Here is a 12909-nt window from a genome sequence, read left to right on the forward strand (position 1 = left end):
GGGCCCAGCAGCCCTGGAGAGTCAGGGAGAAGCTTCTTCGGTGCCTACTGGCTTTCTGGTTCCTCCTTCAAATCCCATGTGATGCTTCCTGCCTTTGGGGGTCCAAGAGCTTCTCAAATAACACCCCATTTTACTGCTCAAACTGGGCCAATGAGATTTCATTCACCTGTAGCTAACTGACCCCTGATAAAGACACTTCCAAAATGCAGATGTCATTACAATGAGATACTTTGTTTAACAAAAGGATTTCCAGGCTCTCCATTATGGTGACAGCAAGATTCCAGTCCCAGGGAGGATCGTGGGCAGTCATTCATTCTACAAGCACTGTTGGAGGGCTTGGCCCCCACCTTTCCTGACGGGCATGGCTATGGGATTTGGCTCTATGTAATGGGTAATTTAAAATTTCTAAGCAACTTTCCTTTTTAGCACGACCAGCTTAACAAGCATGAAATCTCAGGGGCTCAGTTCTTAATGTGTGTTGAGCCAAGCAGTGAAATGCCTGGAAGGAAAGTAAAGTGAGACAAAGTCTTCTGAACATGGACAAGTTAGAAAAATGCCCATCACTTCATAACTCCCAGAGGTTCTTTGGGTCTGTTTACCAGGAAGGTTTGGAATTGCCTAGCTCTTCTGGGGCAGGTGGTTGATGACAGCTGGGGAAACAGGGCACTGTAGGGTAGCAGTTCGAAGCACGGATGCTGGAGCAGGACTGCCTGGGTTCAAATCCTGCTCTAACCCTTATTGGCTGTGTGACCCGAGGAAAGTTACTTAAACCTCACATTTTCTTTTCTTTTCTCTTTTTTAATCATATAACTTCCAGGTGTACAGCATTGTGGTTCAACATTTGTATACAATACAAAGTGATCACCACCATAAATCTAGCTCCCATCCATCACCATGCAGTTGGCCTCCTTCATTCATTTCACCCACACCCCAGCTGCCTTCTCCTCTGGTAGCCACTAATCTGCTCTCCATATCTATAAATTTGTCTTTGTTTTATTTTGTTTGTTTTGTTTATTAGATTCCACATATTAGTGAAGTCATCGGTATTTGTCTTTCTCTGTCTGACTTATTTTACTTAGCATAATACCCTCAAGGTCCGCCCATGTTGTTGCAAATGGCAGGATTTCATTCTTTTTTACGGCTGAGAAGTATTACACGGTACATACATTATTCCATGTACATATATACTATATATATGTGTATATACATATACCACATCTTCTTCATTCATCAGTGGACACTTAGGTTTTTTCCATATTTTGTCTCTTGTAAATAATGCTGCAATGAACATGCGGGTGCATATATCTTTTCAAATTAGTGTTTTCATGTTCTTCAGATAAATACCCAGAAGTGGTATAGCTGGGTCATATAGCAGTTCTATTCTTAATATTTTGAGGAATCTCCATACTGTTTTCCATAGTGGCTGCACCAATTTACAATCTTGCCAACAGTGTACAAGAATTCCCTTTTCTCCACATCCTCTCCAACATGTATTATTTCTTGTCTTGTTGATAGTAGCCATTCTAACAGGTGTGATGGGACATTGCCTTGTGGTTTTGATTTGCATCTCCCTGATAATTAGTGATATAGAACATCTTTTCTTGTGCTCGTCGGCCATCTGTATGTCTTCTTTGGAAAAATGTCTATTCAGACCCTCTTCCCACTTTTAAATCTGTTTGTTTGTTTTTTGTTGTTGAGTTTTATGAGTTCTTTATATATTTTGGATATTAACCCCTTAAAAGATATATGATTTGCGAATATCTTCTCCCATTCGGTAGGTTGCCTTTTCATTTTGAGGATGGTTTCCTTTACTGTACATAACCTTTTCTGTTTGATGTAGTCCCATTTATTTATTTATGCTTTTGTTTCTCTTGCTTTTGGAGTCAGATCCACAAAAACATTTCTAAGGCTGATGTCAATAAGGTTACTACCTATGTTTTCTTCTAGGAATTTTATGGTTTCAGGTCTTATATTCAAGTCTTTAATCCATTTTGAGTTAATTTTTGTGTATGGTGTAAGATAGTGGTCTAGTTCCATCCTTTTGCATGTGGCTGTCCAGTTTTCCCAACACAATTTATTGAAGAGACTGTCCTTTCTCCATTCTATGTCTTTGCTCCTTTGTCGTTGATTAATAGTCTATATGTGCATGGGTTTATTTCTGGACTCTCAATTCTATTCCATTGATCTGTGTGTCTCTTTTTGTGCCAGTATCATACTGTTTTGATCACTATAGCTATGTAGTATAATTTAAAATCAGGGAGCATGATACCTCCAGCTTTGTTCTTCTTTCTCAAGATGCTGATGCTTTTGGCTATTTGGGATCTTTTGTGGCTCTATATACATTTTAGAATTATTTGTTCTAGTTCTGTGAAATACACCACTGGAATTTTGATAAGGATTGCATTATATCTATAGATTGCTTTAATAGTATGGTATGGACATTTTAACAATATTAATTCTTCCAATCCATGAGCAAGGAATATCTTTCATTTTGTGTGTGTGTGTCTTCTTTAATTTCTTTCATCAGTGTCTTATAGCTTTCAGTGTACAAGTCTTTAACCTCCTTGATTAAATTTATTCCTAGGTATTGTTTCTTTTTGATGCAATTGTAAATGGGATTGTTTTCTTTACTTTTCTGACAGTTCATTATTAGCGTATAGAAATGCCACATATTTCTGTATATTGATTTTGTATCCTGCAGTTTTACTGAATTCATTTATTAGTTATAACAGTTTTTTGATGGAGTCTTTACGGTTTTCTATATATAGTATCATGTCATCTGCAAATAGTGAGTTTTATTTCTTCCGTTCTGATTTGGATGATTTTTATTTCTTTTTCTTGCCTAATTGCTGTGGCTAGGACTTCCAATGTTGAATGAAAGTGGTGAGAGTGTGCATCCTTGTCTTGCTCCTGATCTCTTAGAGGAAACACTTTCAGCTTTTCACCACTGAGTATGATGTTAGCTGTGAGTTTGTCACATATGGTCTTTATTATGTTGAGGTATGTTCCCTCTATACCAACGACGTTGAGAATTTTTATCATAAGTAAATGTTGAATTTTGTCAAAACCATTTTTTAAATCTATTGAGATAATCATATGATTTGTATTCTTCATTTTGTTGTATCATGTTGATTGATTTGTGGATATTGAACCATCTTTGCATCCCTGGAATAAATCCCACTTATTCATGGTGTATGAGACTTTTAATGTATTGTTGGATTAGGTTTGCTCATATTTTGTTGAGAATTTCTGCATGGATGTTCATCAGTGATATTGGCCTGTGATTTTTTTTTTTTTTTTGGTGATGTCCTTGTCCAGTTTTGGTATCAGGGTAATGCTGGCTTCATAAAATGTGTTTGGAAGGTTTCCCTCCTCTTCAGTTTTTTGGAAGCATTTGAAAAGACTAGGTATTAAATCTTCTTTGAGTGTTTTGTAGAATTCACCAGTGAAGCCGTCTGGTCCTGGGCTTTTGTTTGTTGGAATATTTTTGATTACTGTTTCAATCTCCTTACTAGTAATTGGTCTATTTAAATTTTCTATTTCTTCATGATTCAGTCTTAGAAGATTGTTTGTTTCTAGGAATTTATCCATTTCTTCTAGGTTGCCCAATTTACTGGCATATAATTGTTCATAGTAGTCTCTTACGATCCTTTGTATTTGTGTGGTATTAGTTGTAACTTCTCTATCATTTCTGATTTTATTTATTTGAGCCCTCTCTCTTTTTCTCTTGGTTAGTCTAGCTAAAGGTTTGTCAACTACATTTATCTTTTCAAAGAATCAGCTCTTAGTTTCATTGATTTTTTTCTATTTTATTTTAGTCTCTACTTCATTTATTTCTGCTCTGATCTTTATTATTTCCTTCATCTACTGATTCTGGGCTTTACTTGTTCTTCTTTTTCTAGTTCTTTTAGGTGTTAAGTTAGATTGTTTATTGGGAATTTTTCTTATTTCTTGAGGTAGGTCTGTATTGCTATGAACTTCCCTCCCAGAACCACTTTTGCTGTATCCCACAGATTTTGGTATGTTGTATTTCTGTTTTCATTTGTCTCCAGGTATTTTTTGTTTCTCCTTGATTTCTTCAATGCCGCGCACCCCCCCCCCCCAGTTGTTTTGTAGCATGTTGTTTAATCTTCATGTTTTTGTGGTTTTCCCCATTTTTTTTCTTGTGATTGATTTCTAGTTTCATACCACTGTAGTTGGAGAAGATTCTTGACATGATTTAAAACTTCTTGAATTTATTGAGACTTGTTTTGTGACTTAACATGTGACCTATCCTGGAGAATGTTCCATGTGCACTTGAGAAGAATGTATGTTCTGCTGCTTTTGGATGGAATATTTGGTATATATCTGTTAATCCAATCTGCTATAATGTGTTGCTTAAGTCTGATGTTTCCTTATCAATTTTCTGTCTGGATGATTTATCCATTGAGGTAAGCAGGGTGTTAAAGTCCCCTACTATTACTGTATTGCTTTCAATTTCTCTAAGTCCATCAATATTTGCTTTATATATTTTGGAGCTCCTATGTTGGGTGCATATACATTTATAAATGTTACAACTTCTTGTTGCATCGACTCCTTTATCATTATGTAATGCCTTTCTTTGTCTTTTATTATAGTCTTGTTTCAAAGTCTATTTTGTCTGATATAAGAATAGCTACTCCAGCTTTCTTTTCATTTCACTTGCATGGAATATCTTTTTCTATCTGTTCACTTTCAGTCAGCGTGTGTCCTTACTTCTGAAATGAGCTTCTTGTAGGCAGCATATAGATGAGTGTTTTTTCTTTTAATCCATTAAGCCACTCTCTGTCTTTTGATTGGTGAATTTAGCCCATTTAAAGTAATTATTGGTAAGTATGTAACTACTGCCATTTTGTGAATTGTTTTCTAGCTGTTTTTGTAGTTCTTCTCTGTTCCTTTCTTTTCTCATTTCCCTTATGTCTTGGTGGCTTTCTTTAGTGCTATATTTAGATTCCTTTCTCATTTTCTTTTGGGTATGTACCATGAGTTTTTTCCTTGTGGTTACCATGAGGATCACATATGCCATCCTAGGTAAGCTGCAGTCTGTTTTAAGTTGGTAGCAACTTAAATTTGAACACAGTCCAAAGCTTTGTCTTTCTACTCCCCCTCCACACATTTTATACTTTGATGACAAGTACTACATCTTTTTATGTATCCCTTAACAAACTATTGTAATTTTAGTTAATTTTAACATTTTTGCCTTTTAACCTTCAAGCTTGCTTTATAATTGATTTTTTAAAAATAAATAAATAAATTTATTTATTTATCTATCTATCTATTTATTTTTGGCTGCGTTGGGTCTTCGTTGCTGCGCGCAGGCTTTCTCTAGTTGTGGCGAGAGGGGGCTACTCTTTGTTGCAGTGCGCGGGCTTCCCATTGTGGTGGCTTCTCTTTGTTGCAGAGCATGGGCCCTAGAGCGTGCGGGCTTCAGTAGTTGTGGCACATGGGCTCAGCAGTTGTGGCTCACAGGCTCTAGAGCACAGGCTCAGTAGTTGTGGCATGTAGGCTCTAGCATGCAGGCTCATTAGTCGTGGGGCACAGACTTGGTTGCTCCACGGCATGTGGAATCTTCCCAGATCAGGGCTTGAACCCATGTCCCCTGCATTGGCAGGCAGATTCTTAACCACTGCACCACCAGGGAAGTTGTGCTTTATAACTAATTGATCCACTACTTTTATTATATATTTACCTTTGTCGTTAAGATTTTTACATTTGTATGTTTTCATATTATTAATTAGTGTCATTTATTTTCACTTTAAAAGAGTCACTTTAACATTTCTTGTAGGGCCAGTTTAGTGGTGATAAACTCCTTCAGCTTTTGCTTACCTGGGAAACTCTTAATCTCTCCTTCAATTCTGAATGATAAACTCACTGGGAAGAGAATTCTCACTGGAAGTTTTCTTCTTTCAGCATTTGGAGTATGTCATGCCATTCCCTTCTGGCCTGTAAAGTTTATGCTGAAAAAAAATCTGCTGACAGCCTTAAAGGGATTTCCTTGTATGTCACAAGTTGCTTTTCTCTTGCTGCTTTTAGGATTCTCTTTTTGTCCTTAACTTTTACCATTTTAATTATAGTGTGTCTTGGTGGGTGTCTCTTTGGGTTCATCTTATTCAGAACTCTCTGGACTTCCTGGATGTCTATTTCCTTCCCCAGGGAAATTTTCAGCCACTATTCCTTCAAATAATTTTTCTTGCCCTTTCTCTCTTCTCCTTCTGGGAGCCTATAATATGAATGCTATTCTGCTTGATGTTCCAAAGGTCCCTTAAAATATCTTTATTTTTCTAAACTTCCTTTTTCATTATGCTACCCAGTCTGGGTGAGTTCCATTGCTTTGTCTTCCAGCTTTTGCTGATTTGTTTTTCTGCCTCATCCAATCTGCTGCTGAACCCCTCTAGTGTATTTCTCAGTTCAGTTATAATTTGTGTGATACTTTCTTATATTTTCTATCTCTTTGTTGTTCTCGCCATGTTTGTCCATTCTTCTCCCAAGTTCTATGAGCAGCATTTGACCATTATTTTGAGCTTTTTATCAGGTAGATTGATTATCTGTTTTGTTTAGTTCTTTTACTGTGGTTCTGTCTTGTTCTTTTGATAGGAATATATTCCTCTGTTTCCTCATTTTGCCTAATTTTCTGTGTTTGTTTCTATATATTAAGTAAATCAGCTACCTCTCTTGGTCTTGAAGGAGTGGCCTTATGTAGGACATGTCCTGTGGGGCTCAGAAATGCAATCATGCCTGGCCACCAGAGCCAGGTCCTCAAGCAGTGTCCCCTTACGGGTTGTGTGCACCCTCTTGTTGTGGTCATGGATGCTGCTGCCATGCATTGGTGGGCAGGGCTGGCCCCTGGAAAGACTGCAATGCTGGCCACAATGGCTGATGGGTTCTAGTGGGCAGGGTTATCACATAGTCAGCTGTGAGGCCTGGCTGAGGTGTAGGGGTGGGTGGGGCTCTAAGTGGGGTGTGCCAACTGGTGCTAACAGAGTAGAGGGAGAATTCCAAAATGGCACCCACCAGCATTGGAATCAGCAAGGTAGCCTGAGACTGGAAAAATGGCTCCCTCCAGTTTCTCAGTCCCCAGGGAGCATCCCAAGTCGTTCCTGCCTCTCCAGCAGATGCTTCAAGATTAGTAGATGGGTCCCATTCACCTATGGTCCATGCACTTTTCAGTCTGGTGTTTTTGTGCTGGTTTTCAGGTGGAGTGAGTGTGAGTGTGCCCTTTAAAAGCTAGCTTTCCATTCTCTGCAGTTCTATAGTTTTGAGTGTATTCCCCATTGGTTTTCAAAGCCAGATGTTTTGGGGCCTCATTTCTCTTGTGCAGGATCTAAGGACCGGGGTGCCTGACGTGAAGCTCAAATCCCTCAATCCCCAGGGAAAGTAACTGTACCTGTGTAATCCCTCCCCATCTGTGGACTGTCACACCTGGGATGTGGTTTTTTCCTTGATGAGGTCATCTCTCTGCCTCTCTTACCTGCCTTGATGCTGCCCTTTTACCCTTTCTTGTGGAGACTCTGTTCATCCAGTTTTCAGGTCCTTTTCAGAGGGAATTAGTCTACATGTAGCTGTAGTTTTGTTGTGTCCATGCGAGGAGCTGAGTTCAGGATCTTCCTATGCCACCATCTCAAACCTCCCATCTCACCCTGCTTTCTTACCTCACATTTTCTTTATCTGTAAAATGGGACTAGTATGAGGATTAAATGAACCCGTTTGAGTAACGTGCCCAAATGACAGCCTGGCTTATGGCAAACAGGCCATGCATCTAGCCATTGCAGTTCCTTCTTTCCATCATTTCTCTCACACTGCAGAAGACCCACCATGAGTCAGGCACCTGGGTCCTGGGGACCCCAACACAAATAAGCCGCAGTTCCTGCCCCCAAAGAGCTTCTCGGTTCTGTTCTCCCACTCTGCTCTCCTCCCTGATAACCAGTCTCAGGGTTAAGTCTTGGTGGGCGTGGGCAGCAGAATCTGTAAGGCTGGGGAGCCAGAAGGGGAAGCCCTGCCTGGGAGAAGGGAGCCAGCCACTCACCATGGAAAGGCACTCAAAGAGTCTGAGGGACTTGCTCTGCCCTAAGTAACATCAAGGGCCTGAAAGAGGCCACAGACGCTTCACATTTCTATGTGTGAACTCTGGCTAAATGCAGGCCTTTGGGGTCTGTCCAGTAGACAGTCACAGTGCAGATGCTAATGTAATTCACTGAAAATATACACATTGGCTTCACATACAGAATCACCAAGAGGCAGAGTCACAGAATGGGGATGACGGTGATGATGATGATAACAACAACAATTATAAGAAGAAATAGCAGAAGCTAACATCTGTTGGGTGCGCTTATGTCCCAGGCACAGTGCCAAACACTGCACGCGTAGGATCTCATTTGATCCTCCCAGCCCCTCGTGAGTTGGATATTACTGGTGTCCTTATAAACGAGGAAACTGAGGCTCAGGGGGATTTCTGAACTTGCCCACAGTGTGGGTTGGCAGTGGGGAACCAGGATACATGCCCAGTCAGTTTGACTCTAGGGCTTCTGCTCCTGTGTGGTAGGGGGTGGGGATAAACTCAGAGGATCTAGAGGTGAGCCTTGCCTTGGTAGGTCCAGGAGCTCTGTGGACAATAAAGGATGTAGAAGCTAGTGTTGAAATCATGGCCACCACTTCTGGAGCACTTTCCACATGCCAGGCTCTGGTCAATATTTTGAAGCTATCAACTCATTCATTTTTCACAACACTGTGGGGAGTGGGGGTTCATTCCCATTTCACAGATGAAGATGCTGAGGCTCAGAAAGTGGAAATGCCCAGCTCTATAGGACCCAGTCTAGAGGTCCCAGACCTATAAGTAGCAGAGCTTGAATTCAAATGGTTTGACTCCTTGTTGCTATGCTACACTCCATCCCAGTAGCCAAATCTGAGGGCAAATATTCAGAAACCCAGCCGTTGGCACCTCCTTTCAGATCTCTTAGAGATAATCTACTGCAAAGTTCACAGAGCAGGTGAATCCTGCTAGCAGATGTATATATTTTTTTTTTGACCCACACAGTGGTTTAAAAATAATCTCCATCAGTTGCCAATGTTGAAAAACAAGAATATTCTACAATTTTGATTTCTCTTGATAAAAGGAAAAGGGAGATCTGGCATATACTGGTCTTGTATTCCTGAATACCATAGTCCCCACCATTCCCTATAGTCCTTCCAACCCCCAGGCAAGAATTGATTGCTATTTTTCATCACACCTGTATTATTTTTCTAATGGTATGGTTACAAAGAAGTGAAGTTCTTAGAGACCAATGTCTCTATCAGAGGTGGGATAGCAGTCTAGATTGGAAAAGCCATGTTTTGCAAGAAAAATGGACAAAGGAACGTATCTTGGAGGTAATGACAAATATATCTCTGAGTTTAACATGCAAAGTGTGCCTTGCCCATTTCACGCACTGCTGCCACCCCGTGGCCCCTGAGACAGGGAATTTGTGACGCTTAGTTGAGAAGAACCCACTTGCTTTGCAGATGAGGAAACTGAGGTCCAGGGAGCAAAATGGCTTCATGCCAATCAGTGGCCCTGGCTCAGGTGAGATGGCCCCGAGTCAGACTGTTTCCCAAGCTTACCTCTGCTGTCTGGCTGGCCATCACTATGACTGTTGCTGAGGGCGTCCTTCCTCAGGCCCCTCCTCCCACTAGCAGGGTGCTCCCTGTGGGAGGGTTGGTTAAAGATGTCGAAGTCATCACCGCAGACTCTGGGGGTCGCTCTCTGAGCTCTCTCGCTGGCGATGACATCCCAGCTGCTTGTCCGCCCTTGCTCACGCCTGGGGTCTTTATCTCCAGCCTCGGTCTCTCCAGGCCCCTCACGGATGATATCCTCTGACGGAAGCCTGCCTCTCCAGTCCAGCGGCTTCTCCGGACTCAGCCAGAGGGGTTTTGACTTCAGGCCTCCCTGCTTCCTGCCTTTCCCTGCGGGAGAAGGTTGTAACCAGGATGGGGTTTTCCCTGGAGGCTCAGAGACTTTTCTGCCCGTAAGGTTTTCCAGCTGTTGGATCAGCGAGAGCTCCTGGTCAAGAGGAGGAGGGCATTCTGCGGGGAAGGAGTGGGGAGGGACACTGGGCATGCCACCCGGCGAGGATGGTGTGGCTAAAAAGCTGCACTCTTCCTCTAACTTGGACAAATTGTCTTTCATGCAGTCAGGAGAATTCATCCTTCCACCAAATAAATGTCCTTGTGAAGAAGCCTTCACATCCTCTGTTGCTCCAGCTGGCTGCGAGTAACTGGCACCGAGCTGCTTGTCCCCATCGGTGCTGTTCCTCTTGCGGGCACCTTTGCTTTCTTCTGAGTGGGCAGCAACGCTATTTTCCATCCTCTCATTTTGCAGGCCCACCAGGATGCTCTGTGGGGCCTCGTCACCTCCTTTGTCTAAGTTGCCATCAAAGATGAGTTTTTTGTTGACATAAAGCTTCACATTTTTGGCTCCAATGTCAAGATCCTGAAAACACAAAATTTCACAAAATGAAGATGCGTGGCATCGGACTGATGTATCAAATTTTGAAAGGCGCACGTGAAAAAGACAAATGTGGGACGCTGGAAACGTGAGCTTTCTGCGACTACAGCACTGGGGCTGTTAAATCAGACTCCTTTTCATTTCGGTGCAAAGGGTTACATATGTTATAAATCAAAGGACTTTCACAAAGAGGCGGCCTCCATCACCATCTTCATCATCATTACCTCCTGCTGGGACACATGTAATAGCCTGCTAATTGGTCTCCCTGCTTCCTGTCTCTTGCTCCTGCGACCTCAGCTTCACATTGCCACCCGCCTTAGTTTTCTACAAGAGCAGATCTGGCCCAGTCACATCCCTTTGTGAAATTCTTCATGTTTTTTTTCACTGCCTATAGCAGGGTTCTTTAAAGTATGGTTCCTGGGCCTCCTGTGTCAGAAAAGCTTGGCAGGCACATAAAATGCAGATGCCCTAGGTTCCATGGGTGCCATATTTTGGGGGCCCTGAGGGCAGAGCCTGAGACAAGGATTTGAGTGCAGGTAGCTTATCAGCAGGTGCTCCTAAGAGGGAGAGTCAGGTAGGGCAGGTGAAAACCCAAAAAGGTTTTGGGGCTGGTCACTGCTGTGGGGAACTGGGGCTCCATCCAGCTGGGACACTGTGAGGGACCGGCAGAATGCATCTCAGAAGTCTCCCTCCAAAGGCGGGAGGCTGGGTGTTTATCCACTGACTCCCTTCCCTGCTGTTGATGGCTGCCCCTGGGGAAACTGACTCCCTGCCCTGACCACAGGCTAGGCCCTCTAGAAACTTCGGCAAAAGGACCCAAGCAGAAAGGCTCAGAGCCTGGAAGCGCTGGAAGTGGTGCCCAGTCAGCACGCCTGGGACTGTCCCAACGCAGCTGTGGCCACAAGTGGAGGGGAGCCCAGAGGATGCGGTGTGGGCGCTGCACTTGTGTGGACCCATGAGATGAATTCCGAACCCCTCAGCATGACATATAGTAACCTTCACAAAAGGGTCCCTGCTAGCCTTCTGTCTCCTCCTCTCCCAGCACATGTGCCCCGTATGAGGCAGGTGTTCAACGCTTCTTGGGTCATACTTAAAATTAGGGGGCTTCCCTGGTGGCGTAGTGGTTAAGAATCTGCCTGCCAATGCAGGGGACACGGGTTCGAGCCCTGGTCTGGGAAGATCCCACATGCCACGGAGCAACTAAGCCCATGCACCACAACTATTGAGCCCTAATGCCACAACTACTGAAGCCTGTGCGCCTAGAGCCCATGCTCCGCAACAAGAGAAGCCACTGCAATGAGAAGCCCTCGTACCACAATGAAGAGTAGCCTCCACTTGCTGCAACTAGAGAAAGCCCGCACACAGCAAAGAAGACCCAATGCAGCCAAAAAAAAAAAAAAAAGGGAAAAAAAGAAAAGAAAAAAACATCAAATAACACCTCCTCCTGCTACTGCCTTATTTGGCCATACCTCTTTACACAAAAACAGTTTTTTGGGTTTTTTTTTGCGGTACGCGGGCCTCTCACTGTTGTGGCCTCTCCCGTTGCGGAGCACAGGCTCCGGATGCGCAGGCTCAGCGGCCATGGCTCACGGGCCCAGCCGCTCCGCGGCATGTGGGATCTTCCCGGACCGGGGCACGAACCCGTGTCCCCTGCATCGGCAGGTGGACTCCCAACCACTGCGCCACCAGGGAAGCCCACAAAAACATTTTGAATAAACAGCTTTCTCGAGGAATATAATACATACCTCATACAGTAAACTGTACATGTTTAAAGCATACAACTTAATGGATAAAGAAGATGTGGTGTATATATATATATATATATATATATATATATATATATATATATATATACATACACACAATGGATATTACTCAGCCATAAAAAAAAGCATGAAATAATGCCATTTGCAGCAACATGGACGGACCCAGAGATGATCATACTAAGTCAAGTAAGACAGAGAAAGACAAATATCATGTGATATTGCTTATATGTGGAATCTAAAAAAAAGATACAGGGCTTCCCTGGTGGCGCAGTGGTTGAGAGTCTGCCTGCCAATGCAGGGGACACGGGTTCGTGCCCTGGTCCTGGAAGATCCCACATGCAGCGGAGCGGTTGGGCCTGTGAGCCATGGCCACTACGCCTGTGCGTGCAGAGCCTGTGCTCCACAACGGGAGAGGCCACAAGAGTGAGAAGACCACGTACCGCAAAAAAAAAAAAAAAAAAAAAAAGATACAAATGAACTTATTTACAAAACAGAAATAGACCCACATTCATAGAAAATAAATTTATGGTTACCAAAGGGGAAAGGGAGGGATAAATTAGGAGTTAGGGATTAGCAGATACACACTCCTAAGTATAAAATAGATAACCAACAAGGATCTACTTATAGCACAGGGGACTATATTCAATA

At 42.7% G+C, this 12909-nt stretch overlaps 1 protein-coding gene across 1 annotated transcript in view; it reads right to left on the bottom strand.

The window, feature by feature from the left end:
- The window catches only part of KATNIP (katanin interacting protein), a 148012-nt gene that overhangs the window by 31869 nt on the left and 103234 nt on the right, over positions 1-12909 (bottom strand). Inside the window, exon 14 of the mRNA XM_065893189.1 lies at positions 9613-10480. Coding sequence (XP_065749261.1) covers positions 9613-10480 — 868 coding nt within the window. The remainder of the gene's footprint in view (positions 1-9612; positions 10481-12909) is intronic.

This window comes from Phocoena phocoena, chromosome 15 (assembly GCF_963924675.1).
Source record: "Phocoena phocoena chromosome 15, mPhoPho1.1, whole genome shotgun sequence".
Lineage (NCBI taxonomy): Eukaryota > Metazoa > Chordata > Mammalia > Artiodactyla > Phocoenidae > Phocoena > Phocoena phocoena.